This window comes from Lithobates pipiens, unplaced genomic scaffold, assembly GCF_037356315.1.
Source record: "Lithobates pipiens isolate NorthernLeopardFrog02 unplaced genomic scaffold, aLitPip1_a1.2 Scaffold_22, whole genome shotgun sequence".
NCBI classification, from domain to species: Eukaryota; Metazoa; Chordata; class Amphibia; order Anura; family Ranidae; genus Lithobates; species Lithobates pipiens.
In genome coordinates this window covers 157,287,959-157,315,291 of record NW_027507784.1, presented here as the reverse complement: position 1 = coordinate 157,315,291, position 27,333 = coordinate 157,287,959, and the positions used below count along the sequence as shown (strand labels likewise).

General features: G+C 41.9%; 1 protein-coding gene across 2 annotated transcripts in view; it reads right to left on the bottom strand.

Annotated features, from left to right (window-relative positions):
- MDH1B (malate dehydrogenase 1B) overlaps positions 1–27,333 on the bottom strand; it is a 75,452-nt gene that overhangs the window by 9,279 nt on the left and 38,840 nt on the right. For both annotated transcript variants that reach the window (XM_077448505.1, XM_077448506.1), the window contains 2 exons: positions 24,683–24,822; positions 5,130–5,247 (listed from right to left, as the gene is read on the bottom strand). In XM_077448505.1, coding sequence (XP_077304631.1) covers positions 5,130–5,247; positions 24,683–24,822 — 258 coding nt within the window. The remainder of the gene's footprint in view (positions 1–5,129; positions 5,248–24,682; positions 24,823–27,333) is intronic.

Genomic DNA, 27,333 nt, shown 5'->3' with positions numbered 1-27,333 from the left:
CTTGGAATAAAACAGAGGGATACGTCCTATCTAATCTACAATATCTCACAAAAGTGAGTACACCCCTAACATTTTTGTAAATATGTTATTATATCTTTTCATGTGACAACACTGAAAAAATTACACTTTGTTATACAAGCTGTACACTTACTACTTTGCATTGTAGCAGTGTAAATTGTCTGTCCCCTCAAAATAACTCAACACACAGCCATTAATAGACTAAACCGCTGGCAACGAAAGTTTGTACACTCCTAAGTGAAAATGTCTAAATTGGGCCCAAAGTGTTAATATTTTGTGTGGCCTGCATTATTTTCCAGCACTTAACCCTCTTTGGCATGGAGTTCACCAGAGCTTCACAGGTTGCCACTGGAGTCCTCTTCCACTCCTCCATGACAACATCACGGAGCTGGTGGATGTTAGAGACCTTTGCGCTCCTGCACCTTCCTTTTGAGGATGCCCCACAGATGCTCAGTAGGGTTTTGGTCTCGGGACATGCTTGGCCAGTCCATCATCTTTACTCTCAGATTCTTTAGCAAGGCAGTGGTCATCTTGGAGGTGTGTTTGGGGTCGTTATCATGTTAGAAAACTGCCCTGCGGCCTAGTCTCCAAAGGGAGGGGATCATATTCTGCTTTAGTATGTAACAGTACATTATTAATTAATTAATTATTAATTATAAACAATATTATAATGTCCATATAGAGTCTTTAGTTGAAAAAGAAAAAAAGAGATTGTTTTCAATAACTCCACGGTGATACAGTGGCAGCAAACCATCCAAAATTACTGTGAATAGTGCACGAACTCCACCACAGATATTACTGCCGCTTACCGAAGGTATATGGTTCTTTGTTACAGAGAACCATACAGCGCAAGTGACTGATTCCCCCAGTCCAGGGTATTCACAGGTGGATACAGGAACCCGTTACTTCTCCCAGCCTCCAAAAAAGCTTCCTCTCATCAGTTTACATAAGGGGAATAAAACTCGCAATAGTGTAAAGCCCAAGTATTTTAATAAAGTAGAAAAAAACAGATTGCGCACTTACAAAATATCGATTGTATAGATCGCGTAACAAATTCGAGCCGGCCGGTCTTGATATGCAGCGCCCAATACTTCCGGAACAAACACGTGAGCTAGTGGCGTCAGGACGTCGCTCCTCCTCCCTGTCACTGTATCACCGTGGAGTTATTGAAAACAATCTCTTTTTTTCTTTTTCAACTAAAGACTCTATATGGACATTATAATATTGTTTATAATTATGTTTCACTAATTTAATTTATTAAGCTAAATGAATTTATTGTAAAAAAAAAAATTCTATTACATACACAGTTTGATTGGTTGGTTAGTGGTTATAAAATCAATTAACTACTATCTATGTTGCTTCTATTAGCAATAGGGATTTGTACTTGCTAGCTTCATTGATTTTTTATTGTACATCCTTACACAACTTAATTAATGGTTGAGTGTTGAGTTATTTTGAGGGGACAGCAAATTGACACTGTCATACAAGCTGTACACTGACTACTTTACATTGGAGCAAAGTGTAATTTCTTCAGTGTTATAACATGAAAAGATATAATAAAATATTTACACAAATGTGATGGGCGTACTCACTTTTGTGACATACTGTAAAACCTAACTACAGTAATGGTATATACATTTACTGCATAGCAGTACTATTCCCTGAACAGGGGTAGAAATGTTTGCAGAAATACAACATTCTGGTATACACATATCTACACCTTGGCACATGGGTCTGCAGGCTCAAAGTCCAACAAGCCTAATGTCTTTGAGAAAATAAATGTGTGCAGTAACAAAAAAAATGGCAAAAATGTACCTGCAACCAACAAACTGGGGTCTCCCTTTTTCCCCAGCAATTCCAACCATTCAGGTGCAAAGGCAAAGGATCCCTCTCTGAATTTAACAGGGTCATAAAAGATTTCCAAATGCCCCTTACTTTTGACACCAGTTCAGTTCAACTTTAAGAAATGACAACAGCAAAATCCAGCAACATCAGAGGATGAGGATCCCCTCTGCAGGATTCAGCAAAGCAGCAAGAGGGATCTAGATTTAATTTGCAGCCTACTTTGAACAACCGTTCAGTTCCATGGCTGCAATGACTCTCTTCCTCTTGCAACAGGTAACAACAAACTGTGTCCAGCTCACCTGTAGAAATTAGGACCTGGGATCTGGACCATCTGGCCTTCCAGACCCCAGATGTTAGCTGACCAGACCTGGTCTCCGTGCCCAGTCTTTTTAATAACTTTGTCATTAAAGATGGAGCGTTGCAGGCCCATTCACTCTTAGCCCTTGTACACACGGTCGGAGAATCTGTCGGAATGAGTCTTATCGGACCGTCAGATAATCCGACTGTGTGTGGTATGCATCGGACTGATTCCGTCCGAATCTCCGTCCGACCCAATTTTCCAACATGTTGGAAATATTTCCCGACCAACTGGGCCGGACGGACCTAATCCGATCATGTGTAGAGCATTTTCATCGGACCAAGTGCCACGCATGCTCAGATCAAATTCCTACATCAAAGCTGTTGGCTACTAGCCTGAATGTAGTCCCATCGTAACGAAATTACGTCATCACGTTCTGAAAGATCGGATTTTTCGCCAACTTGGCCCGACCGTGTTTATGCAACAGTTTCGAACACAATCCGTCGGACTAAATCCGACGGATTTGGTTGGCAAAATCTCCGACCGTGTGTACGTGGGCTTAGGAGTTGATTTACTAAAACTGGAGAGGGCAAAATTTGGTGCAGCTCTGTACAGAAACCAAATAGCTACTAGGTTGTATTGTCAAAGCTTAACTGAACAAGCTGAAGTTAGAAGCTGATTGGCTACCATGCACAGCTGCACCAGATTTTGCATTCTCCAGTTTTAGTAAATCAATACCCTAAGATCCAGAAATATTTTCCAGAATTATGGGAATTGAGGACTTCTGACTGGTTATGGGACATTTAGAAAATGCCATATATAGTCATAACACCATCGCTGGCAATTCTCCTCCATTGCTTCCATAACCTGTTTATGGGCATATGTGTACTCAGAGTCCAGTGCAACCCTTTTTGTACCACCCTCTGGAGAGAGAACCAAGGTAGAACTGTGATTTCACCTTCTCTCAGGGCAACACAGGACTCTGGTGATTTCTTGATGCAGATCTTGTGCAACAGCCTGTGTCCAGGAGTGAGTTGCTGACAAATCAAACCTGCACTCTCATACAATTTTTCTAGGTGCAGCTTTTGAGCACACTCTAATAACTGGGTGGCTGACTTCCTCTCTCCTGCGGATTCAAGGCCAACTGAGCTCTCAGTCATTTTCTTAAGTGCTATGGGGTACTCCATCCATGGTACCCCTCCCCCCCCCCCCAGTCCCATTCTGGCTCAAATACATCTGAGGAACCCCGATCACCAATTTCTGCACTAGAGATTAAAATCTACCCACAAACTTTTATGACCCTTGGTCAGACCTCTCCTCTCTCTCTTCCCCTACAAACTCACCTGATTGACCAGTAGTACCTGGCCTCTCTGGTACAGTACTGACAGTGGGGATGACAGAAGACTCTGGCTTCTCCAATAAAACACAAGATGCCATGTCTCTGCATTGGGCAGGTGAAGACAACGCCTCCTCCTTCCGAGTGACTCCTCGCAAAGTAAGTGCTTTCCCGTTGGGTGTTGGTGGATGCATGGAGAGTCTCTCACCTCATTGTATCTGGTCTGGTGAACTCAAGTGCTTCAGCATAGTAGCCTGTGTCCCAATCGACCATCAGGACACTAGGTGGGAGGTCACTGGGCACTAGATCAAACAGAGCCTCTCTGCAATGGCTGCAATGACTCCAGGCCTTTACATTCACTGTTGCCCTACAACAAAGCCCACAGACTATCGCAATGTGCTTAGATCCCTTCACAGTACCCAGAGCCATGCATCCCTTGTGTGCTAAGCGCACACATGTGTTAGTGGGAACCTTCCCTTGTAGCTCTGCCAGACAGTCTGGGTACCCCCAAACAGTAGCGCTTTTTGTAGCCATTACAACCCAATAGCCAAAGAACCTTACGTGCGCAATTGTGAATTGTATGGCTCCACGTGTGCTCTCTCTGGCCTGCCAATTTTCCACCTTCTCTGCACATGTGCCACCACTAGCCTGCCAATTCTCCACCTTCTCTGCACATGCGCCACCTCCAAACTCTGCTCTTTCTGGGTGCCAGCAATGACTCTACACCTCTTCCAGGGACACTTTGATGCCAAGTGTGTCTGGGCACACTTCCCCAGTGTTTGGCTAGATTGAAAAATTGTTTTCCCCACTAAGGAGAGATCCTTAGTGGGGATATGTGAGGTCTCAGGTCTCAGCAGTGGCAAAGCTGTGACCTAGAAGTGATCTAGAACTGACTGCAGGACTTCACCAAATGTATCTGCTCTAGAGAAGGACTGTCTCTTTAACTGGATTGTGCCTGGAAGAGGCTGTAAGATGGCAGCTGTCCTGGGGTCTTGTGAGTAATGACCCTAAATGGATTCCTGCTGACTGTGTGCTTTTTGGGATAAAAGTGCCAGACGCCAGATATAGCTCTTTTAGGGTCCCAGATATTGCCTATTCCCTGTCCTCAGCAGGACTCTGGCCTGAGTTTTGTGAAACAAGCCCTCCTGTACTGTGCAATGTTCCCAAGATTGCACTGGGTTGTGCAGTGGTGCAGGGTAACCAGATGCCAAAAGACTTGCCTTATGGTCCCCAGCTGGGAGGAGGTACACTGTCCAATATGCACAGCACAGTTACTTATAGAGGAGATAGTCCTTTCACAGCCAAAAGGTCCCCGTTTTGGAGCATCCAATGCCCTAACTCCTCCCGGGTACAAGTTTTATCAACAATAAAAAAAAAATACAACACCTAAACTGTTTATTGGAGCCAGAGTAATTGGACTGTTGTTTGGGTGGCTGGTGTACTGTTTTGGGCAGAACAAGTTAAAACCAGCGGCCCCAGAGAGGCTAGAGCTACACATGGTTCTATAAATTGTAGCCAGAGTTCTTAATAAGTTTAGTTGGGATATAAACAGTTTCCACCCACAATATCAAATCATTATGTCACACAGATCTATATATTTTAACTCATCAGAACAAAACCCAATTTAAATACCAGTAATTCCATTTTCTTGAGTGTCCCCTTTTATAGTTAGTTCTTCTTGTTCGATAATTTGTTCCTCTTTTTTTGTGGCTTGTTCAGCTTGTGGTATCCCAAAAGCAATATGTTTCTCCTGAAATAAAATCAATTGTACAACAAAACACTTTTAATTACTTTATGACTGGTGTTCCTGGAACATCAACTGAACTGACACTAACACAAAGACTTAATAAATAACATATGCTAGCTTTTATCCCTGTACTGTATATTGCTGTTACAAAGAAGTTTGCCACTAAGTGTATGATGTTATACATGTCTGTTATCTCTACTGTATAATATATACACTATATTAACAATGTCATACTGGTGATTTCTGGTTTTCATGTGATGTTATTCCTTTGTGGTCCCCAGCCAGTTTAAGAATTTATGTGAATGAAGCTGAAACTGTTCTCCACTGAATAAGGCTACACCACTTTACATAAATTTGCAGCTAAATACTTATAGTGAACCTATGCCCAGATTATGCACACTAAGATTTAAAAATTCTAAACAACCATTAAAAGTACTTTAAAACAAGCCCTTAGTCACCTCTGTAGCTGTAGGCATTGTGGGGAAATTTTCAAATTTCAAAACAGTGGCACAGAAATCTCAACTATTTTTGCTATCAGAGCAGATCTTGGCAAAGCTCAATGTTTTTTTTTTTTTTTACCTCCTCAATACCAGCGTGTTTCTTAATTTCAACAGAATTGTGTCAAAAAATTAGATCGCCTTGGTGTGTCTACCTTCCAGAAAGGGGTCATTTTGGGGGTTGCATTGTTTTGGCATTTTTATTTTAACAAAGAGTAAGTAACTTTTTTTTTCAAAATTTTGTACCTTTTCTCATTTATATAGTGAGACATAAAATGCCCAGCAGTTATTAAATGCTATCGAAAGAAGCCTGTTAATGTATTATAACAATGGAAACAGACGTTAAGGTTGAACTGGATGGACTTGTGTCTTTTTTCAACCTGACTAACTATGTAACTATGTAACGTCTGAGAAAGGGAAGTGGAGGTTGGTACACAAGCAGTTACTGTAAATGTCAAAAAAGTGTTTGCAACATTGACTTTTAAGTATAAAATCCATATTGTTGTTTGACATGCTTGTCTGTTTTACTTTGTAAACCTTTTGAGCCCCAGGATTAATTCCTAGTTTAAGAAAGCTCACAGATTTATTTATTTTTTCACACACTGGGTTTAATTTAATTACATACTTTAGCCACACAAATTATAATGAACAATAGGTCAAACAGGCCAGCCCAAAATTTGTCAAGATATGGTGAGAGATTTCTATGGGGCTTACAAGACAAAACTGGCCAACTAGCGCTTCAAATGAACAGTCATAGGCATGTTCATAGGGTGTGCCTGGGCACACTCTAATGATAGCAGAATCTTTCACTAGGTTCCTCCTTGGCTCTAACCTATCTCACAACAGACCACAAGAAAGAACCTTGGAGATAGATACAGCATAGCTCGTTGTTTTGCGGGAGATGTTCTGAGGCCTGTGTCTGGAAAGTAAATTGGGGGTGGGGGTGTAAAGAAAATGTATGGCAGCATTTGTATAGCTTGGGGAATTGGAGGGGGTTGTGATGGCAGGAGAAGGGGATTTACACTGGATGGGGATAGGGAGGCTTGTTCTATAATTTGGATGACATTCCTGTCATTGAAGGGGATTTGGGGCTGGGAGGAGAATTTTGTAAGAGGGGGCAGATTTGGGGGGAAAAGGGGACGTAATTTTTGGTTTAAAGTGAGTGGCCAGTGAGATATGCGCTCCTGAACCCTGCACTCTGTACACAATGAACTCCTGAACCCTGTACTCTGTATGTAGTGCACCCCTGAACCCTGCACTCTGTACACAGTGCACCCCTGAATCCTGCACTGTATATAGAGCGCATTCCTGAACTCTTCACGGAGCACATTTCTGAACTCTGAACTCTGTATGGAGTGCACTCCTGAACCCTGCACTCTCTATGTATAGCACTCCTGAACTTTGCACTATGTACAAAGAGCATTCCTGATCCCTGCACTCGGTACATAGCATGTTCCTGAACCATACACTCTGTACAAAGCGCATTCCTGAACCCTGCACTCTGTACGTAGTGCACTTCTGAACCCTGCACTCTGTACAAAACACATTCCTAAACTGTGCCCTCTGTAAGTAGCACACTCTTGAACTCTATATTCTCTACTGTATGTAGAACACTCCTCTCTACTGTATGTAGAACACTCCTCGTATTTATTGCCCCTTTAAGACCCTCCCACTCTTAGAGCAATTTGGCTCCACTCAAGGAAAGTTGGGGACATGGTTGAGTTGTACCTATTCTCTGAGTAAAAAAGCTATATATACAGTATGTATCCCACCTCCACAACTGTATTTCCACTATCTCAATCAGCACATTCCCCACAGTTATTGCCTTTTGTATCATTTGAATTGTATTGTAATTGTACTGTCTGCCCTCATGTTGTAAAGCGTTGCACAAACTGTTGGTTGTATATAAATCCTGTATAATAATAATATAATTAAAAATACATATATTAAGACCTTGTTCACACTAGTGCGATTTCACATGCGATTTGAGTTGCACAAAATTGCATGATGAAGGAAGTCACATTGCTTTCAGTTGTGCCCGTTTAGACACCAATGCAACACAGCAAAGTGTTATTTTGAAAAAGGGTCCTGTCCTACTTTGTTGCGATTCCAGTGTGATTTTGGTCCCATAATACAAACACAAATACAAACCACATCCAAAACACAACCGAGTTGTACCACATAATCGCACTGTGTGAATCTAGCCTTGGACTTTGCACTATGTGCCTATACTCATTCACATGGGGGGGGGTTATCTGGGTGCCTCCTCATTGTTAAGCCCGCAAATCCCACAACCACTAGGCCAGGGTTGTGGGGAAAAAACTCTTCATCAAAAACAAGGTTCTTTGTCGGAGGGGGGGGGGGGGCATGTGGTCTAGTATGGTTCATCAAAGGGGGTGGCCGGACAGAATGCATGCTCAGATTAAGGGTTTGGTATAGATTTTTAGGGGGACATCACATACTTTGCTTTTTTGAGACCAGAAGGATCTAGTATACGCTTACTGGGAGACCTTACACATTTTTTTCCTTTGTACATTGAAAACTCTTTTTTCCTTTGTAAATATCAGTACTATTAAAAAAAAAAAATCACTGTTACTGGCTGAATTTAACCTTCAAAAAAAAAAAATGTTTGTACTGGTTCCTTTTACACAGAGCAGGGCTCATCCATCGGTGATTTTTTACAACCCTTTACCTATTAGCCCAGAAAATGGTCATTTTTGATTTGACAGATTCGGTTCTCATTGATTTCAGTAAAGTTTGGGTTCGGCATCCAAATTCCCTTGAAGTGCGCCAAACCCTACTCGTACCAAACTCAGAGATGTTCAGCTCATACCTAGTGCTTAAAGAGGAAGTAAAGTTTTCCTTTTTTTTTTATTGTACCTACAGGTAAGCCTATAGTAAGGCTTACCTGTAGGTACTGTAAATATCTTCTAAATTTGCACAGTTTAGGAGATATTTACTATATTTGCAGACGCTGATGTGATCGGTGCATGCCGCACCGCCCGCCGTTGTTATACGTCAGTACTTAGAAGTTAAATACCAGCAGATAGCTGCCCTAACCCCAGTATGTTTTTAAACACCAGCCGTTCCACTTAAAGATAAGTCGCCAGATCACTTTTATCGGCGGTGGGAGAGGTGCCCCCCCCATCGAGTCCCGCTTACAGGAGCCATCGGTAGCGACGAGCCAATGCGAACCCTGAGAAGCCTGGAAGTTGAGTGAGGGAATGATGGTCTCCACTTGACTCAATACCATTGGATGACAGAAGCGACGTTAAACGTCACCTCAGTCCAACGGCCTTAAAGAGACAATTTTTTTTATTGCATTTAAGTGTAAATGTGAAATCTGAGGTCTTTTTGACCCCAGATCTCACATTAAAGAGGTCCTGTCATGCATTTTTTTCTATTATAAGGGATGTTTATATTCCTTGTAATGGAATAAAAGTGATCCAAAAACATTTTTTTAAAGGGACAGTGTAAAAATAAAAAATATAAAGTAAAATAAATAAGAAAAAAAATTGCAAACGCCACGTGCCGCCATGCGCAGAAGCAAACGCAAACGCAAGTGTAAACAGTGTTCAATAGATGTTCAAACCACCTGTGAGGCGATCGTTATAGAGATTTTTAAGTGTCAAAGTTTGTCGCCATTCCACGAGCAGACGGAATTTTGAAGTGTGACACTTTGGGTATCAATTTACTTGGCGTAACATTATCTTTCACAATAAAAAAAAAATTGGGCTAACTTTACTTTTTTCTTTACTTGCATTTGTAAGATTGCTGTGTAAATACAGTGTGACATAAGTAATGCAATGGCTTCCATTTTATTCTCTAGAGTGTCTGAAAAAAAAAAAATATATATATATATATATATATATATATATATATATATATATATATATATATATATATATATATATATATATAATGTTTGGGTTATTTTGGAGCAAAAAAAAGAAAATGATTTTAACTTATAAACATCAAGTGTAAAAAATAGGCCTGGTCCTTAAGTGGTTAAAGTGGATGTAAACCTGACTCATGAAGCTGGGCACATATATCTGCAGTGTTTTGTTATCTCTCTTCAAAGCCCTGTGTCCCATAGCCATCTCTTGCTCCGTTCTTCTGTTATCAGCCTGATGAATATTGACAAATTCTCTGTGTGATAAAAGCAGTCTGTTTTGTGTTGGGGAGGATGCTATAAATCGATTAAAAGAGCCCTGAACTATACAAGGAACAGAGATAAAAGTCTCTACCTATGAGGAAAGGGGGGGTGTGCCTTTCCTCCAATCAGTTGTCTTGGCTGTATGCCCAGGCTTCTCTGCAGTCTTAACTATGAAGAGAAAATCTGCTGACACAAAGAGCACTTGCTCATGAATAAAGACAGCAGATATACATGTAAAACTTTTGTAGGGAGATTTGTTTCATCTCTGTGTATCATCTGAGGCTGTTCACTTCACTGGGTATATGTGAGGGTTTACATCCACTTTAATGTTGTTGTAAACCTCTGAAATTAAAAATTAACAGAACATAGCAATCTATAGTATGTATTAGCCTCAATCCAAAGCACTGAGTGTAATTTCTCTGTCCTCCATGTTCCCTCTGCTATCTGCATTATATACCACCCAACCTTTAAAGATGGGAACACAGATTAGAAAACGTGTATAGGCATAAGACACACCCATGCCACGCTACCCTTAATAGAGAATTGTACAACAAAAGTTAAACCCACAGGCGCTTTTTTGCTTTACGGCTACTATTCCTTTATATTGGCTGTTGAAATTTACAAATGCAGCAATTTAGAAATTGTATGAAAGGTTTAGCACTGTAAATCACTTTTTGAAAGATAAAAAGTGCATTTTATATACAACTATATAGATCAGACCAAAATGAGGGACAAATGAGGAGGAAAGAGGGACAGAGGGACTTTGATCCAAATCAGAGACAGTCCCTCAAAATCAGGCTCCCCCCATCACACAGAAGGTGGTGCCTTCCTAAGAGATGAGCAGAAAGAGGTGTCTATTTTTCCCACTACTCAGGTTTCAGATTACACTCAGCTCTTCTTTCCATGCGATGCAGTGTGTGATGTCAGATCCCTACCCCCTACCTGCTGGAGCTGAGAAATAGCCTTTGATCTAAGTGTTTAAGAAGGCTGTAAAGAAGGGAATTCCTGCAGATAAACAGGTACAAGGTATGTAGGAGGATTTGTTTCAACTCTGTGTATCCCCAGAGGCTAGTCACTTCAGTGGGTATATTTAAGGGTATATTTAAGGGTATACAACCACTTTAAAGAGTAACTAAAGACAAAAATGTTTTTATTTTTGTTTTGGATAGAGTAAAGGAGGGTTATAACCCCTGATGTTTTTTTTTGCCTTCTGTGTCCCATAGAAGACATTTTCCTTCATTTCCCGACTCATTGACAAAAATAGGAAGCAAGAGAAAAACCCTCCAAAATGAGGGAATGTTGGGGTGTCACCGGGGTCACCAGAACTAGTGTTCCTATTGGAAGATTTCCCTTCTACACAGGGCTGGCCGAAGACATTGCGCTGCTCGAGTCCAAGAATGAAATGCTGCGCCCCAAAAAAAATCACGCCCGCCAAAAGGCCCCCACATCTATTATTTTATATCATGATAATTAAAACTAAAATGTAATTCATCAGGAAGTCAGATTTACATGCAACAGCACCTTGTGCAAAATAATAAGACATACCATTTGTAGGCTAGGGCAATATATAGATAGGCTAGGGTAGTATAAGGACAGGCTATTGTAGTATAGGGGCAGGCTAGGGTAGTATATGGACAGGCTAGGGTAGTAAATGGGCACACTAGGGTATTATGTGGGCAGGCAAGGGTAGTATATGGACAGGCTAAGGCAGTATGGGGGCAGGCTAGGGTAGTATATGGACAGGCTAGGGCAGTATAGGGGCAGGCTGGGGTAGTATATAGTGAGGCTAGGGCAGTATATAGACAGGCTAGGGGTGGGCTAGGGTAGTGAAGGGGCAGGCGGAGCAGCGCGGGGGGGGGGGGTTGTAGGCAGTTGTCATCATGATACACAAAACTGCTGGAAAAAAAATCTTGGTTGTCAATTTGCTGAGTAAATAGAAGAGAAGAGGAGGAGAGGTGGCCGTGGTTCAATTTGCTGCTCCTTTCAAAGTGCTGCCTGGGTCCAATGGACCCACTGGGACCCATGGGAGCTCTGCCTCTATACATTTCCTCTCACTTCCTGTTGTCTCCCTCCATTTGCAAGTTGGACTTGTATGTAAGTCAGATGTTTGTAACTCGGGGGCTGCCTGTATTACTGTTCTGGTGTCAAACTAAACTGGAATTTTCTTTTACGTTCGATGATAACGGTAAACAGGATAATTAGAGAGGGTAAATCTCCCCTTTTGGGGTCACAGAGAGCAATAAAAACTGACGTGTTCTAATCCCTCTTCACTCTATCCAAAACTAAAGATAAAAGTAAAAGTTTTACCTTTAGTTACACTTTATGTTCAGTGATCCTCCTAACAGTCAAGCACAGATGATCCTTAACCTCCCTGGCGGTATGCTTCAGTCTGGAATAAGGTGCTGAATGCGGTACAATTATTTTGCATGGAAATCTGGCGTTTTATTTTGTAGTCCTGTAATTCTTAGGAATAACGCTCTTAAATCTGTTCAAACCAGAGTCTAGCAGACATCCCGGGTATGATAAAGTTTATAATATAATAAAGAATAATAAAAAATATTCAATAATGTAATCAAATCCTAAAACACTGAAAAAGGGACACTTTTTGGTTGCTATGGACAATCTCCAAATTCCAGGCAGAAAAAAACAGTATTTATAATATAAAAGTGCATGCAGGGCATTGCACAGACCACTAGGGACAAAGGGGGTGTGTATTTTTTAATACAGCACTGTAATCTGTAAGATTACAGTGCTGTGTGTGTTTTGTGTACTTTTACGTTTTTTAATTTGCCGCCGTTCTCCGCTCCCGTAACGTCGCAGGGAACGGAGCTCGGCGGCATTCGGCACTGTGAATCGAGCGGAGGACAGCTCGATCACACAGCGCGGCAGACATCGCTGGATCCAGGGGACAAGGTGAGTAACTCTCCCTGTGTCCTCCCCTGCATCGAGCGAAGCGATCCCGAGTCTGGCTCGGGGTTACCGCTCCTGTAATTAAAATCTCAACCCGAGCCAGACTCGGGATTACCGCTAGGGGGGTTAAGTCAGGCATTCACTGCTATAAGCACAGGCAGCTGTAGAGGAGCTATAGTGCCGGAGTTGTCTTGCAATTCTATTGCAGAGATTTATTGAAATGCCATACTAACTAAAGTAGAATGATAACAAATATAAAAAAAACAAAATAGAAGAGAACCAAATGATTGAAACAAATTACCATGGTTCAAACATTGAGATACACACATATACAGGGCACATACACTGATCAGCCATTCATTTATGACCACCCATCTAATATTGAGTAGGTCACCCTTTTGCTGCCAAAACAGCCTCTTTTCCAGTCAAAACAGCCCTGACCCATTAAGGCATGGACACCACTAGACCTCTCAAGGTATTCTGTGGTATCCAGCACCAAGCCATCAGTAGCAGACCCTTTAAAATGATTGTAAACGATCGCCTTGTAAAACAACCCATTCAGCTTAAAATAAAAATGAAAGGCAAAACATTTGTGTATAGATATAAGAAAAAAAAAACATATTAAATACCTTTTTTCCCTCTTTTTTCTAATTGATCACATTATCACATTCCCTCTGTTTCCTTCATTCTCAGCTCCATTAGAGCTGGTGGGAGGGGAAGCAAAAGCACACTGAGCTTTTCAGTGAAAGTCTCTGTAAAGGGGGGGGGGGGGGTGTTATCAGGATAAGTGCAATCATTGGAGGAAAGAAGGCTGAGTTCCCAGCACAGACAGAAAACTGACCATGCTGCCTAGTGTAGTTTTTTTTATTAGGCAAGCAAAGGGAATGTCTTTCAATGGCGGGTAGAACGCAAATTCAGTCAAGATGATCATGATGCCCCAATTGCTGTATTTTCTCCACAATACACCAGTGGTGGTCCCTTTAAAAATTTTCGGGTGGTGAACTCCATACTTCGCTACTTGCTGTGGAAAGGGGTTCCCGCTAGGATAATATGGGAACAATTATAAAGGGCGAAACACAGGTGTGGAATAGCCTTTCCAAACCCTTGGCTGTACTATTTGGTCTCTTAAAGCAGTAGTAAACCCGCTAATGTTTTTTTTTTTTTTACCACCTGCAAAGCAAAAGGCATAATGAGCTAGTATGCACGGCATACTAGCTCATTATGAAATACTTACCTTAGAACGAGGCCCCGACATCTGGCCTGATCCACGCCGAGGGAGCTGACATGCTCCCTCAGCGTTTCTTCCGGGTATCGCGGCTCCGGCGCTGTGAGTGGCCAGAGCCGCGATATCATCACTATAGCATGCGCGGGAGATTTCATCCCAGCCGGTCGGCCACTGCCGGACTTTCAGCCGAGAATCCCCTTGTGCGCATGCGTCGCTGCAGTCAGCGGCGCATACCGAGGGGAATATCTCCTAAACCGTACAGGTTTAGGAGATATTTTTTTTTTACCTACAGGTAAGCCTTATTATAGGCTTTCCTGTAGGTAAAAGTAAAAAAAAAGAGTATACAACCACTTTAACTACAGCTTCTAATGGGGGGATGGTATGAGACCCATAGCGGGGAGGAGATTAGAGACTCTACTTTATATGTAATGCTCCGTTTTTGTGGAACTCTCTCCCAGAGGGGCTGGAAGCCCAACTTTTTTCTAAGCCTTTTTCTACACAGACTGTATGCAACATACAGACTAATGCATAAAAATTGGGTGAAGGCGATACAACTTCAACATGTTTTAGGATACACAATGTACAGCCCTATGTGGTACAATCAATTATACTCAGAATTAAATAAATTGCAACATGCTGCCAAACTGGAGGAAATTGGATGTGACCCACCCTAGGCATATATTCGAAAATAGCAAGCTTCTGCAAAGCAGGTATAATGTCCCACCATACTATGCATTTTTATTACCTTCAATTGCAGCACGCAATTAAAGCCCAACAGTCATTAGTGAATGCGGTTATGTCTCCAACCCCAATCTTTAGTATGATGCAAAGTTCCCCCTCCAAAAAAGGTTTAATATCCAGGTGCTATGCCATGCTTTTAGCCGATTACTTGGAACAGTTTCCTAATACTACTATGACAGTCTGGGAAAAAGATGTGGGAGACATTTCAGGGGACCAGTGGAAAGACGCCTTGGAGGCGGTTCGTGTCTGTTCTCTCAACGTGTCACACAGATTATAACAACTTTACATACTATTAAGAGTACACTGCACTCCCTATAGAATGCATATTATGGGCTTATGCCTGGATTCTGCCTGCCCAAAATGTTGTAGAGAAAAAGGAGATCTTATATATTTATTGTGACGTTGCCCAAAACTTCACAGATATTGGTACTCTATAGTAAGGACCATTAATAATACATTCCATGTAGATGTATCCCTAGATCCCAAGTGCTGCCTTCTAGGTGTGCTGGAGGAAGTGATACAGAATGCGTATATTTGAGACGCTGTCAGTATAGCTCTCTTTCAGGCCCACAAACTGGTGTTGATGCACTGGATTGCGCAAGCGATACCCTAAATGCAGATGTGGATCGATCAGATGGCCACTACCCTTAAGCCCTGTACACACTATCAGATTTTCTGCAGATTTTTTCCTTCAGATTTACCAAAACCATATAATATGATGTCAAACCTTAGGAGTTTCAATTTGTATGCAATCAGGCAGGCCCTTGCACTACATGGTTTTGGTAAATCTGAAGACAAAAATCAGCAGAAAATCTGATAGTGTGTATGGGACTTTAGATATGAAAAGCTAATTTATAAACAGAGAGGTAACTTGTATACATTTGAAAAGATGTGGGGAAGTTGGTTGGCAACAGTGGCATTGCTAGAGGGGTGACACAATCCCAAGGGTGACGAAAGCTCTGGCTTCCTTAGGTATTTATTTTATTTTTTTCAGACTTAACACACCTCCAACGCCATTGCCGAACCTGGCCTGTGTTTTTCTCCTCCTCTCTCAGTCTCTCACTCCTGCGTTGCTGCCCCTGAGCTTATGTCACTATCTATTCTCTGGTGTTCTGAGTGCCTGAGCCCTGAGCTGGTGCGGTAAGGGGGGGGTTACGGCTTGCGATGAGAGGATGTCCTGCCCTGTCCTCCACTGCCCAAGCCGAGGTGTTGGGATGGGTGGGTTGACACCTGAGCCACTCAGAGCTGGTGGGATAAGAGACCTGTTTGTGATCCGACTCTGTCACCCTGTTCTGGTGTGTTGGGGGGGGGGTTGCTGGTGGCTTGATGATGAGGTTGGTTTTTGCTGCTCTACACAGCTATATTAATTATATATAATAATCCGCAGCCCAGGTGTAGACAGACACCCCTTTGGCGAGTGTCACCTGGGTGCAGTCCACACCCCCATAGCAATGGCACTGTTGTGAGGCAGATCAGATATTCAAACTTAAACTTCACCGACAATTAAATACTAATTGCAGAAACTCTACTATTACCCACTGATTGGGTGAGAGAGGTCGTTACCAGTGACGTTATTATTTACCTTAGTACTAGTGTGGTGAGCTGTACATATGCTTGTTTTTCACAGATTTATGTGAGTGTTCTTAATCCCTTGATTGAGTTTTTAATAAAATTGTGGCAGAAAGCACTATGAGTTTACTTCCTCTTTCATTCCCTGCAAAGGTAAAGCATAATGGACTACTATGCATCGCATAGTAGTCCATTATGTGTCACTTACCTGACACAGGAGCCAGCGATGTCACCGCTGTCCCCTGTAATCCGGCGCATCCATCTTCACTGTGGGTCTCGCTGCTCCGCCGCTGTCATTCGGCGAAGCCGCGATGATGTCACTCCCGCGCATGCGCACGGGAGCCGCCACGTGCTGCATATTCGCCGTTGACAGTGCCGCGCTCAGTGTGCCTGCGTGCCACTATCTACGGCGCATGCGCCGTAGACAGCGGTGCCTGTCTTTCAGCAAATATCTCCTAAACCGTGTAGGTTTAGGAGATATTTCTTGGACCTACAGGTAAGCTTTAATCTAGGCTTACCTGTAGATCAAAGTGTGTTGTAAGGGTTTACAACCACTTTAAATAGTTCATTACAATTTAATTAAACACATTCAATTTTAGTGGACTAAAATGATTTTATGCGACTAAAATGTATTGGATATGTTACTAGACTAAACTATAACTAAAATATGAGTAGTTCATTAAGGCCTTTTTGACTATGTTGGAATCCTGACTTTGGGACTGTTACACTGTTGATACCATACGTTCACACTGGGGCGGCTTCAAAGGCGCACGGCTTTGAAGCTGCCTCATACAGCGCAACTTCAGCGCGGCTTGTAAACGACTTCTGTAATAGAAGGCAATGCAAATCGACTGAAGTTGCTCCAAAAAGGTACAGGAACCTTGAGTCGCTCCAACTAGAACGATTTCATCGCACTGTATGGAGTTCGACTTGTCAGGCGGCTAAGTCGCCTAACAGGTCGCCTCAGTGTGAACCGAGCCTAATGCCGCGTACACACGATCGGAATTCTCATTGGAAAAAGCTCTGATGGTTTTCCCGACGGAATTCGGCTTAAAGAGGGATTCCACCTACAAAAAAAATATTAAAAGCCAGCAGCTGTAGCTGCTGACTTTTAATAAATGGACACTCACCTGTCCCGGGTTCCAGCGATGCCGGCAGCCGAGGCCGATCGATCGGCTCTCGGCTGCTGCCGCCACCATTCTAGGTGAGGGAATCAGGAAGTAAAGCGAATCGGCTTCACTTCCCTACTGCGCATGCGCGAGTCGCGCAGCGCAATAGGAATTGTCCGCGCTGTCTCTGGGACCCATGTGTGTCCCAGCAGACAGCGCGGCAGGACAGGAAGAGGCATAGACTCCCACGGGAGTCTATGCCCGGAAGTGGGTGTAAATACCTGTCTTTGACAGGTATCTCCACCCCCTCCCCCCTGAAAGGTGCCAATTGTGACACCGGAGGGGGGGAGGGTTCCGATCAGCGGAAGTTCCACTTTAGGGTGGAACCCCGCTTTAAGCTGTCTTGCCTACACACGGTCACATCTAATTCCGATTGTTTATAACACGGTGACGTACAACACATATGTCGTACTAGAAAAAGGAAGTTCAATAGCCAGTAGCTTCTGTCTTGTAGTTGAATCTAAGCATGCGTGATTTTGGGCGTGTCGAAATTGCATACACACGATCGGAATTACCGATAGAACGTTTTTCCGTCTGGAAAATTGAGAACATGCTATCAATTTTTGGCTGGGGGAAATTCGGACAGCTAAATTCCGATGGAGCATACACACGGTCGCATTTTCCGATGAAAAGCTCTCATCTGTCTTTTTCTGGCCGGAATTCTGATCGTGTGTACGCGGCATAAGAGTTATTTAGTTATGGGACTTTTATTATGTTTTATGTTGTATTTTTGATTGTGCGGCACTTATTTTGCATTCATACATAACCAAAACCTGGATTTTGTTTAACCATGCCTCCTAAGCCCCCTCCCAATGTAAAGTTTGACCACACCCACATTTTACCACAGCGAACTATGCGCGACGCAGGTCTTGGCTTTCCTTAAGTGTTGTGTAGGAAAAAAATGATTGGGGGCTAACACCATATTTTACTGCACCAGGTGACACCAACCCTAGTGACGCCACTGGATGGCAGTGCCAGGATTGGCCCCCATGGACCAACAGATTCCTAATATAAAGCTTTATGTTCCCTGCTTGCCTGATATTAGAGGGACAAAGGGAATGTGCAGCAGGAGCCTGCTCTCCTCATGTGATGATAACTCTTGTAATAATGTGCTCAAGTACATGTATTGGTATATATTACAACATAGTTTTGTAGTCTTTTTGGATGGTACAGGTAGTCTTTGTTGGATTGTTGGTTTTCAATAAACTTCTACTTGATTTAAAACATATATATATCCCACTGACTTTAAGATGCCATTGTAACAAGATAATCAATGTAATTCACTTAACCTGTGAGTGAACTATAAAGGGGGAGTTTGGGACTTTAAACGAGACAAATGGATCACATGTCTCCATCCCTAAATCTGGGAAAAGAAAGGGAGGGGGCTTTGGGACTTTAAATGAGGTGAGTACACATAGCTAGAGAATGAGTAGATATCAAAAACATGTTTTTATTGGTGACACAAGGAACATGGCAAAATGACATGATACATGCAGCAATGAATACAATTGTCAATCACATATTACAGACCGTTTATAGAAACAAACATTGGTAGCAACCAGCAAACCACTGTGTGGTGTGGAACGAATCCTGGATGTAGTAAAAACACTTAAAACATGAGTAGACCAGTATGATCCAATGTTGTACCCCTCAATGGGGAGGATATGTACAAAAGGAAAGGGAGAGAGTTACTCATCCCTATCAGTACTTACATTGTAATAAGTCTGGAAAATGGGGGACGAGGAGTCAGAGGCTGTCCAAATTGTCTCTACCGGGAGCTGTGGAAGGGACCGGCAGAAGAGGGATCGGGTGCATAAACATGATCCCCAAGAAAACGAAGGACAAAGATCCAGATAGTGGTGTGAGTGGGCTTCATATCTAAACATATTTATTGGGTATACTGTAAATACTCTATATTGTGGGAAGTTGCTAGAGCCCAAAACCAAAGTGCAGGTGAACAAATGAGTGGAAAGGAAAATAGTGTGTGAAGAGGAATGAGCAGATCAGAGATAAAAAGACTTATACCTATGAGTACTTACATTGTAATGAGTAACTCTCTCCCTTTCTTTTTGTACATATCCTCCCTGTTGAGGGGTACAACATTGGATCATACTGGTCTATTCATGTTTTGTTTTTTAAAGATTTGCGTGCACCCGCCCCTGAAGAGTGGTATTATCCACGAAACACGTTGGACTAATTTGGATGCACTTATTCTCATGCAGACACCCCTGCTCAATACATTATCTTGAGTTCTCAATCTACCATGTAATTTTAAGTGTTTTTACTACATCCAGGATTCGTTCCATACACAGTTGCTACCAATGTTTGTTTCTATATACGGTCTGTAATATGTGACAATTCATTGCTACATGTATCGTGTCATTTTGCCATGTTCCTTGTGTCACCAATAAAAACATGTTTTTGATATCTACTCATCTTCTAGCCATGTGTACTCACCTAATTTAACCACTTAAGCCCCAGACCAATTTGCAGCCAAAGGACCAGGCCCCTTTTTGCGATTCGTCACAGCTTCGCTTTAACTGACAATTGCGTGGTCATGCAACGTGCCTCCCAAACAAAATTGGCGTCCTTTTTTTCCCACAAATAGACCTTTCTTTTGGTGGTATTTGATCACCTCTGCGGTTCTTATTTTTTGGGCTATAAACATAAATAGAGGGACAATTTTGAAAAAAATTCAATATTTTTTACTTTTTGCTATTATAAATATCCCCCAAAAATATATAAAAAAACATTTTTTTTCCTCAGTTTAGGCCGATACGTATTCTTCTATATATTTTTGGTTAAAAATAAAAAAAGCAATTAGCGATTATTGATTGGTTTGCACAAAAGTTATAGCATTTACAAAATAGGGGATAGTTTTATAGCATTTTTATTAATATTTTTTTTTTACTAATAATGGCGGCGATCAGCGATTTTTTTATTGTGACTGCGACATTATGGCAGACACATCGGACATTTTTGACACATTTTTGGGACCATTGTCACTTATACAGCAATCAGTGCTATTTAAATGCACTGATTCCTGTGTAAATGACACTGGCAGTGAAGGAGATAACGTCATACATAACAACTACACTGCCCCCTAGTGGTTATGTGTTTCTTTATTGTAGGGGGGCGTGGCCTGGCATGTGACGTCACTGATCGTCTTTCCCTATAAAAGGGAACAGACGATCGGTGGCAGCCAGACTAGGAAGCACAGGAAGAGGTTTGTTTACACAGACCTCTCTTCGTTCTTCAGCTCTGTGACCCGATCGCGGGACACCAGCGGCGATTGGGTCCACTGGTCCCGCAGCCACGGTCACGGAGCTCAGGACCGGATTGGGAGCGCGCCGCAGCTTGGCGTACAGGTACGTGATTGTGCCCAGCTGTGCCATTCTGCCAACATATATCGGCGTGAGGCAGTCCTTAAGCCGTTAAAGCCCCCCCCCCCCTTTCTTTTAACCTGTAAGTGGTCATAAAGTTATGGCTGATCAGTGCATACTGGGAAATAAAAGAAACATTTTATGTAAAGTTTCATGTTCGCAAATCTGTAGAAGTAGCATCATTTGTAATTGAATTAGGTTTTGAATGTTGTATACTCAGTCTCCTGCAGGTGGAAGTTCTATTACAGACAAACTAACATGAAAAAGTAAGAAATAAATTGCATGGCTGGAAGGGTAACTTTTTAACCATAACTTTTTTTCCCATTTTAAAGCACTTACTAAGATACAGTGTAATAGCACGCATTATTGAGAGATCCCCTGAGTGAATAACTACACAAAAAAGAGCTGAATACAAATAATCAAAAGAAATACTAATCAGTGGTTATTTCTGTTATACACCCATCAGACCTGTCACTCACATTGATTTTAATGCCTAGTTAAAGTGATTTGGGTCTGACAAACAGACCTCCAACTGGCCCCAGTTGCATAACACGCTACTAATTTGCGTCATTATTTTTATTGAACAGTTAATGACTGCCTTGACTTATGTTTTTAGTCTAAAAGGCTTGTTTTTAACATTTATAAACTTTTTGTAAACAGAAAACAAATTAAATGCTCATTACATATCAATATAGTGAAAAAACATTTACTTTCTAACTAGGGCTTTTGTCTCAGAAAATATTTGCAGGTACTCCTCCCTGCAGAGTCACCCCACATCTCTACCCACCTCTGAGCACCATCCCTTGGTTCTGCCCCTTCTCAACTCCCAGTACCAACCCTTTTAGGGAATATAAAACCAAGTATCATTTTGTAGTGTAAAATAGATCTCCCAACAATAGACCCCTCCCCATCAACGATAGACCCCTCCACAACAAAATACCCCCACCAGCAACAATAAAGATTCCTCTATGGGACTTTGAAAGGCAGAAACTCCTTAGTAATTACACAGTGTTGAAAATATATTCATATTTTATTTGTAAAGTTGAAATCATGAAATATAGCATGATAAAATCAAAATTGGATGCATGTACAGCTGCGGTGCAATAGCAGAACATTATACAAACAACCACTGGACTCTGTCGATATGTAGATAAGACAGAGAATTCCCAACGCGTTTCAAATTTGTAATAATACACCTCTTCTTCAGGGACTAGTGATTTCCGCATTTAATACAAGTAATCTGTATTGCATCCTAATTAAAAGCACAGGGAAAACTTTGCTGCCAAATGTCACCCACATCCAGCCGCATGGAGGAAAGAAAACAGCGGACCCAAGGACAGGACCAGCCAAAAAGGGCACTTTGTTTGCATCCACCCCAATTCTGGATGCACTACAGGGAAGCCAAAGCTGAGGCATAAGTTGCTTGTGGATATCTGATATAGCAGTGGCAGGGAGAAAGGGGTGGAGGATGGTATGCAAAAGACCAGACAGGTCACACAAGATCAAGAAAAAAAATATACTCCATAAATGCTCACACCAGGCTTATGGTCTGATGTATATGGAGTCCAAGCTGTAGTCTAGTGGAGGTTCATTCGGTCTGCATGGCAGCATGGGACTGAGCTGGGAGATGTCTGTGTTTAAAAAGGTTCCTTGTATCGTTAGTTTGACCCACTTCAGCTGTGATTTAGGGAGGGGATATATGAAAACATGAAGGAGTGCCCTCTGATCCCAAGCAGCCAGCACCAACAGACTCTCCCGTACACCCCAGCACCCCTTGCCATTACATACATTTAATGCTGGAGGTGGCCGCAGGTAGAGGAACTGTGTTCCCCCATGTTCTCAATGAAGAAAAAGCCCTGCTCCTAGAGCCAGAAATATACAGCTAAACTAAATGTTTGTGAATCTTAATTTCAAACAGAACCTAAAGATTTTCCTTATAAGAATATTTGTTATCTTTTAGCAGTTTTCACCAAAATGAATTTGATCTACCAGTATTTTCAGTTCCTGATGAGTTTTGTGGCGCTCCCTCATACCTCTTTGCCTGTCCTAATATTCACTGTAAATTTGTTTGCTCTTTACTACAATTAGTCAAGTCCATATGCATTTGTAATGTTTTGCACTTGCTTAACTGCTTCCGGATCGCTCCCACCATACCATACCATACAGCTGCAGGGCATCACGTACCTATACGTCATTTTGTACATATGGGATAGGGCGTGGGCTGGCACCACTGGAGTGCTGCTCCCACTGTGATTGGAGTCAATCAGCGAGTCCGGCGGCCATTGCAACCACCCTGATCATTCAGTGGAGAAATGGAGCATCGGTCTGCCTATGCAATCAAGGCAGACTGCTGATCTGTCAAGGAGCAAAGGAGAGATCTTGTGTTTCAGCTAAGCTGAAACATGGATCTCTCTTTTGCTCCAGTGTATCGGTCCCCCACACAGTTAGTAAGCACCTCCCAGGGACACACTTAACTTTGATTGCCCCTGGTGTTAACCTCTTCCCCGCCAGTGTCATTTATACTGTGACAGTGCATTTTATTAGCACTGATCACTATAATGGTGTCACTGGCCCCCAAAAAGTTTCACTTAGTGTCCAATTTGTCTGCCGCAACTATTTGCACAAGTCACTTCTGACAGTCTATGCTGACAGCAAGCAATCCTGGAGGTGGTCCTGCCCCCCTCCAGCTCATAGCAGGTCATTGATAGCCTCGGCTGCAGGTGTTTCCGTATAACACTGTGCAGAAAGCCGTGTGTCTTTCCCTTCATCTCTGTAGGTGTATCACCCGAGGATAGTCACTTCAGTTGGTATATGTAAGAGTTCACAACCACTTTAAACAACATTTTAGAAGAATTTGTCTTTTATTTTTTGTTTTCAGCCACCCTGTCTGGTCCAAAATGTTATTGGTACTGTTTTTCCCAGAAAAAAATGATCTGTAAAAAGTTTTTTTTTTTATTCTTCATTATTATCAGCCTCCCTGCTAGGCCCAAGATGCTAATGGTGCTGATGTTGTCGCCATTGGCTCCAGCTGCTATCAAATGTGGGCACTCCACAGGGGGGTTGCCAGGAGCACCAATGGGGGACCCAAGAAGAGGTACAGTAGATCAGGGCTACTCTGTGCAAAACACAGAGCAGATAAGTATGGCATGTTTGTTTTTAAACGTTTTTCTTTTAACGCTCCACAGTAATGTATTACTTGTAATCTATTTTGGTTTTCCTGATTGCACTCTTGCATTTCGTAATGTAGTTTTTGAATGGTGACAGTGAAGCTTTGGCCCTACATTTTTTAAAGGACAGCTTCTTCTCATTCATATGTTGTTTTACCTTATTATTTAGCCACCCAGGTTTAAAGTGATGTTAGCGATTGATGAGGGAGCTCCGGAACACTGCAGCGCTGGAGTGCAGGTGAATATAGTTCCCCTTTAATTAGTTCCCAACTGTTTAATTAAGTTATACTCTAAGATAAGCTCAAGGAAAGTGGTAATTCTATGCTAATATTCTGTGCATGTCATAATGTATTCTATTTTTGCTATTTTTTTTTTTTAAACTTTGTTTTGATATTTATGTGTGTCTGAGACACTCAGTTATGTTTGTATTATTGTGTTTTTAACTAAGTACAGAATGTACAAAATACAATATCCAATAGACACATTTTGTGGGTACAAGTACTACCACACACGTGTTATGTGTATATAGTGACTAGACTTTTGATATGCTTTGATATACTATGTTTTTATACATCAACTCTGCATTTATAAATAGGTAGACAAAATGTAATGGAACTTTACCTCAATCAGTTCAGAGGCTGCTCGTTGCAATATTTCTCTTGCATCCTCAGAAATGTCAACCTGGGTATACACCTTCCAGTTTCCATCTCTGAATTGCACTGGCATGGAGTAAACCATGTCATCTGGAAGATTAAAATGGCCTAAGGAAGCAAAACGTGAAAAGGTCAGTTTGTTAATTATTAATCCCTCTATTTGCAGCTTCTGAACTGTAAATTGGTTGGTTTTGGTGCTGAAAACATGGAGTAAGAAATGTAACACAACCCATTGCACTTACCACAGCCAGAATACATAAAAGTCACTAATGCCGCGTACACACGACCAGACTTTTCGAGGGACTAAGTCTGACAGACTTTCGACTGAGTTCTGATGGAGTTCTGACGGACTTTCCGAATGAACGGACTTGGCCACACACAATCACACCAAAGTCCGACGGATTCGAACGTGATGACGTACGACTGGACTAGAATAAGGAAGTTCATAGCCAGTAGCCAATAGCTGCCCTAGTGTCGGTTTTAGTCCGTCAGACTAGCACACACACAAGCGGATTTCTCAGTAGGAACTGGGTCCGGCAGAGTTCTGTCGGAAAAATTTGAAACATGTTCCATTTCTAAAGTCTGTCAGACTTTTGCAAATCAAAAGTCCGCTGCAGCCCACACATTCCGTCAGACTTTTGATGTTGAAAAGTCTGGTCGTGTGTACGGGGCATTACTGACCCTTAAAGTGAACCTGTTGTATGAGACATTCTCCTGAAAACGCTAGCTGCCTGGGTAACTCCTGCTTTTTACACACTTCACGTTCCTAACCCAAAACAAGCATGCAGGTGCTGACATGTCAACACACCTTACCACACTACCATGCTTTGCAATGTGCTGCATCCACCAAACTTGCTGCATGTTCAATTTTTGGTTTGCCTTGGTGCACTGACATCCCATTCACATTAATAAATTGCCTTAAAAGTGAAGTATGGGAAGCTTAGAAAAAAGAAGAAAATCATACTCACCCAGATGGCTGCAGCACTGATCCCAGCAGCAGCTGTCCCCTGCCGCTTCTAAGACTGAGAACTGAGTGCTCAACACTGCTTATTGTTCTTGTTCTTCCTCTGCTCTGAGCAGACAGCAGTGACTGTCAGTTTCTCTGCTCTCCCGATGCTCTGGTCTTGGAATCTGGAGGGATCCTGACTGTAAAGTCGGGATCAATCAATCTCCTGGACCAGCTGAGTGATGTCAGCCAACAGCAGGCTTTAGCTTGCTGCCAGCTGAAAATGGGTTCCAGGAGTGCAGAACTAATTGCCCTCCTGTGACCCACAGATGAAGTATCGACAAAAAAGCTTTGGCCATTTTGCATGCACCATACTTACTGTTTTCAATAAAAAACTTTTGTGGGGGAAAAAAAAAAGCTTTGGCCATACTTCTCATTTAATGTACACAATGTTAATGCCAACTACAATACACTTTAAACAAACCACAGCAGACCATCCTGGTGTGAATTGGCCCCTAATCCAGTATTAAACGAAAAGCAAACATTTATTATTTTGCAGCTTACCAATTATTAGATGTAATGGCTGCATTAGTAACTTGAAGACCAGGCCTTTTCTGGCAGTTTTTGTTTACAAGTTTAAAATCAGTATTTTTTGCTAGAAAATTACTTATAACCCCCAATTATTATATATATTGTATTTATCGTGAAAAACAATTAAAACGTAATTGTGTAAACTCCGCGCCATGCAAAAAAATTTCAAAAATATATCAAATCTATAGAAAAATAAATAAAAAATAAATACAAAGCTGCACCCTATATATAAGAGGTAGGAAAAAAAGACCTCCTCAATAGTGAAAAAATTAGCAGATTTAGGGGCGCTCTTAATTACCCTAATCAATTAGTGAAATTCTTAAAAATAACACCACTACCACAAATTATTGATCAATAATACATAACAAACATTATTAGATTCCCACTCGTGATCAAATAACAAATGGAAATAAACTCTTCCCAGAATTATTCAGTAAAAAAAGTCTCATAAATGTGCCACTCCAACTTCTTTGATAGATAATCTCAAACTCCGTGCAAAATCTTGCAAACTGTGGTAAGTCCAGAAAACTTGCATATACCTCCACCAAAAGGACACCGACACCCAATCGTGATATGCAAATAAAATCTGCTTACCAGATTTGCTTGACCACTTTAATTAAAAAGTAAGTCAAACAACGCCTGTACAGGATAAGTGCCTGTTCACATATGACATGGATACATAGGATAGTGCGTCCCCTTTCAGACTTTCAGGCGGTATGTAGAAAAAAAGCTTAATACTGATTTTATTAGTAAAAAAAATGAATAAAAAACACAGCCAAGTTGCTCCTTACATTCGTGTGTGCCCAACCCAGCACTGGGGCTGCTCGCCTTCAGAATAGAAACAATCCGGTCGGTGCAATGAATTCCCTCCGTATTGTCAAACGGCGTGCGTTCCAAGCTGTGAAGCCGACAACCAAGTTACCGGATATGGCGTCAAGGGCGTGACCAGGTACCGCTTCGATGTATGTTTCGTCATCAGCGTCTTCAGGAAGTGTACCTGGTCACTATGGTCACCGCTTTTTAAGCTTCTTCTAACATAACTAGGGCCAATAGAAAAGGCAGATTGTGCGCAGCCTCAGTCC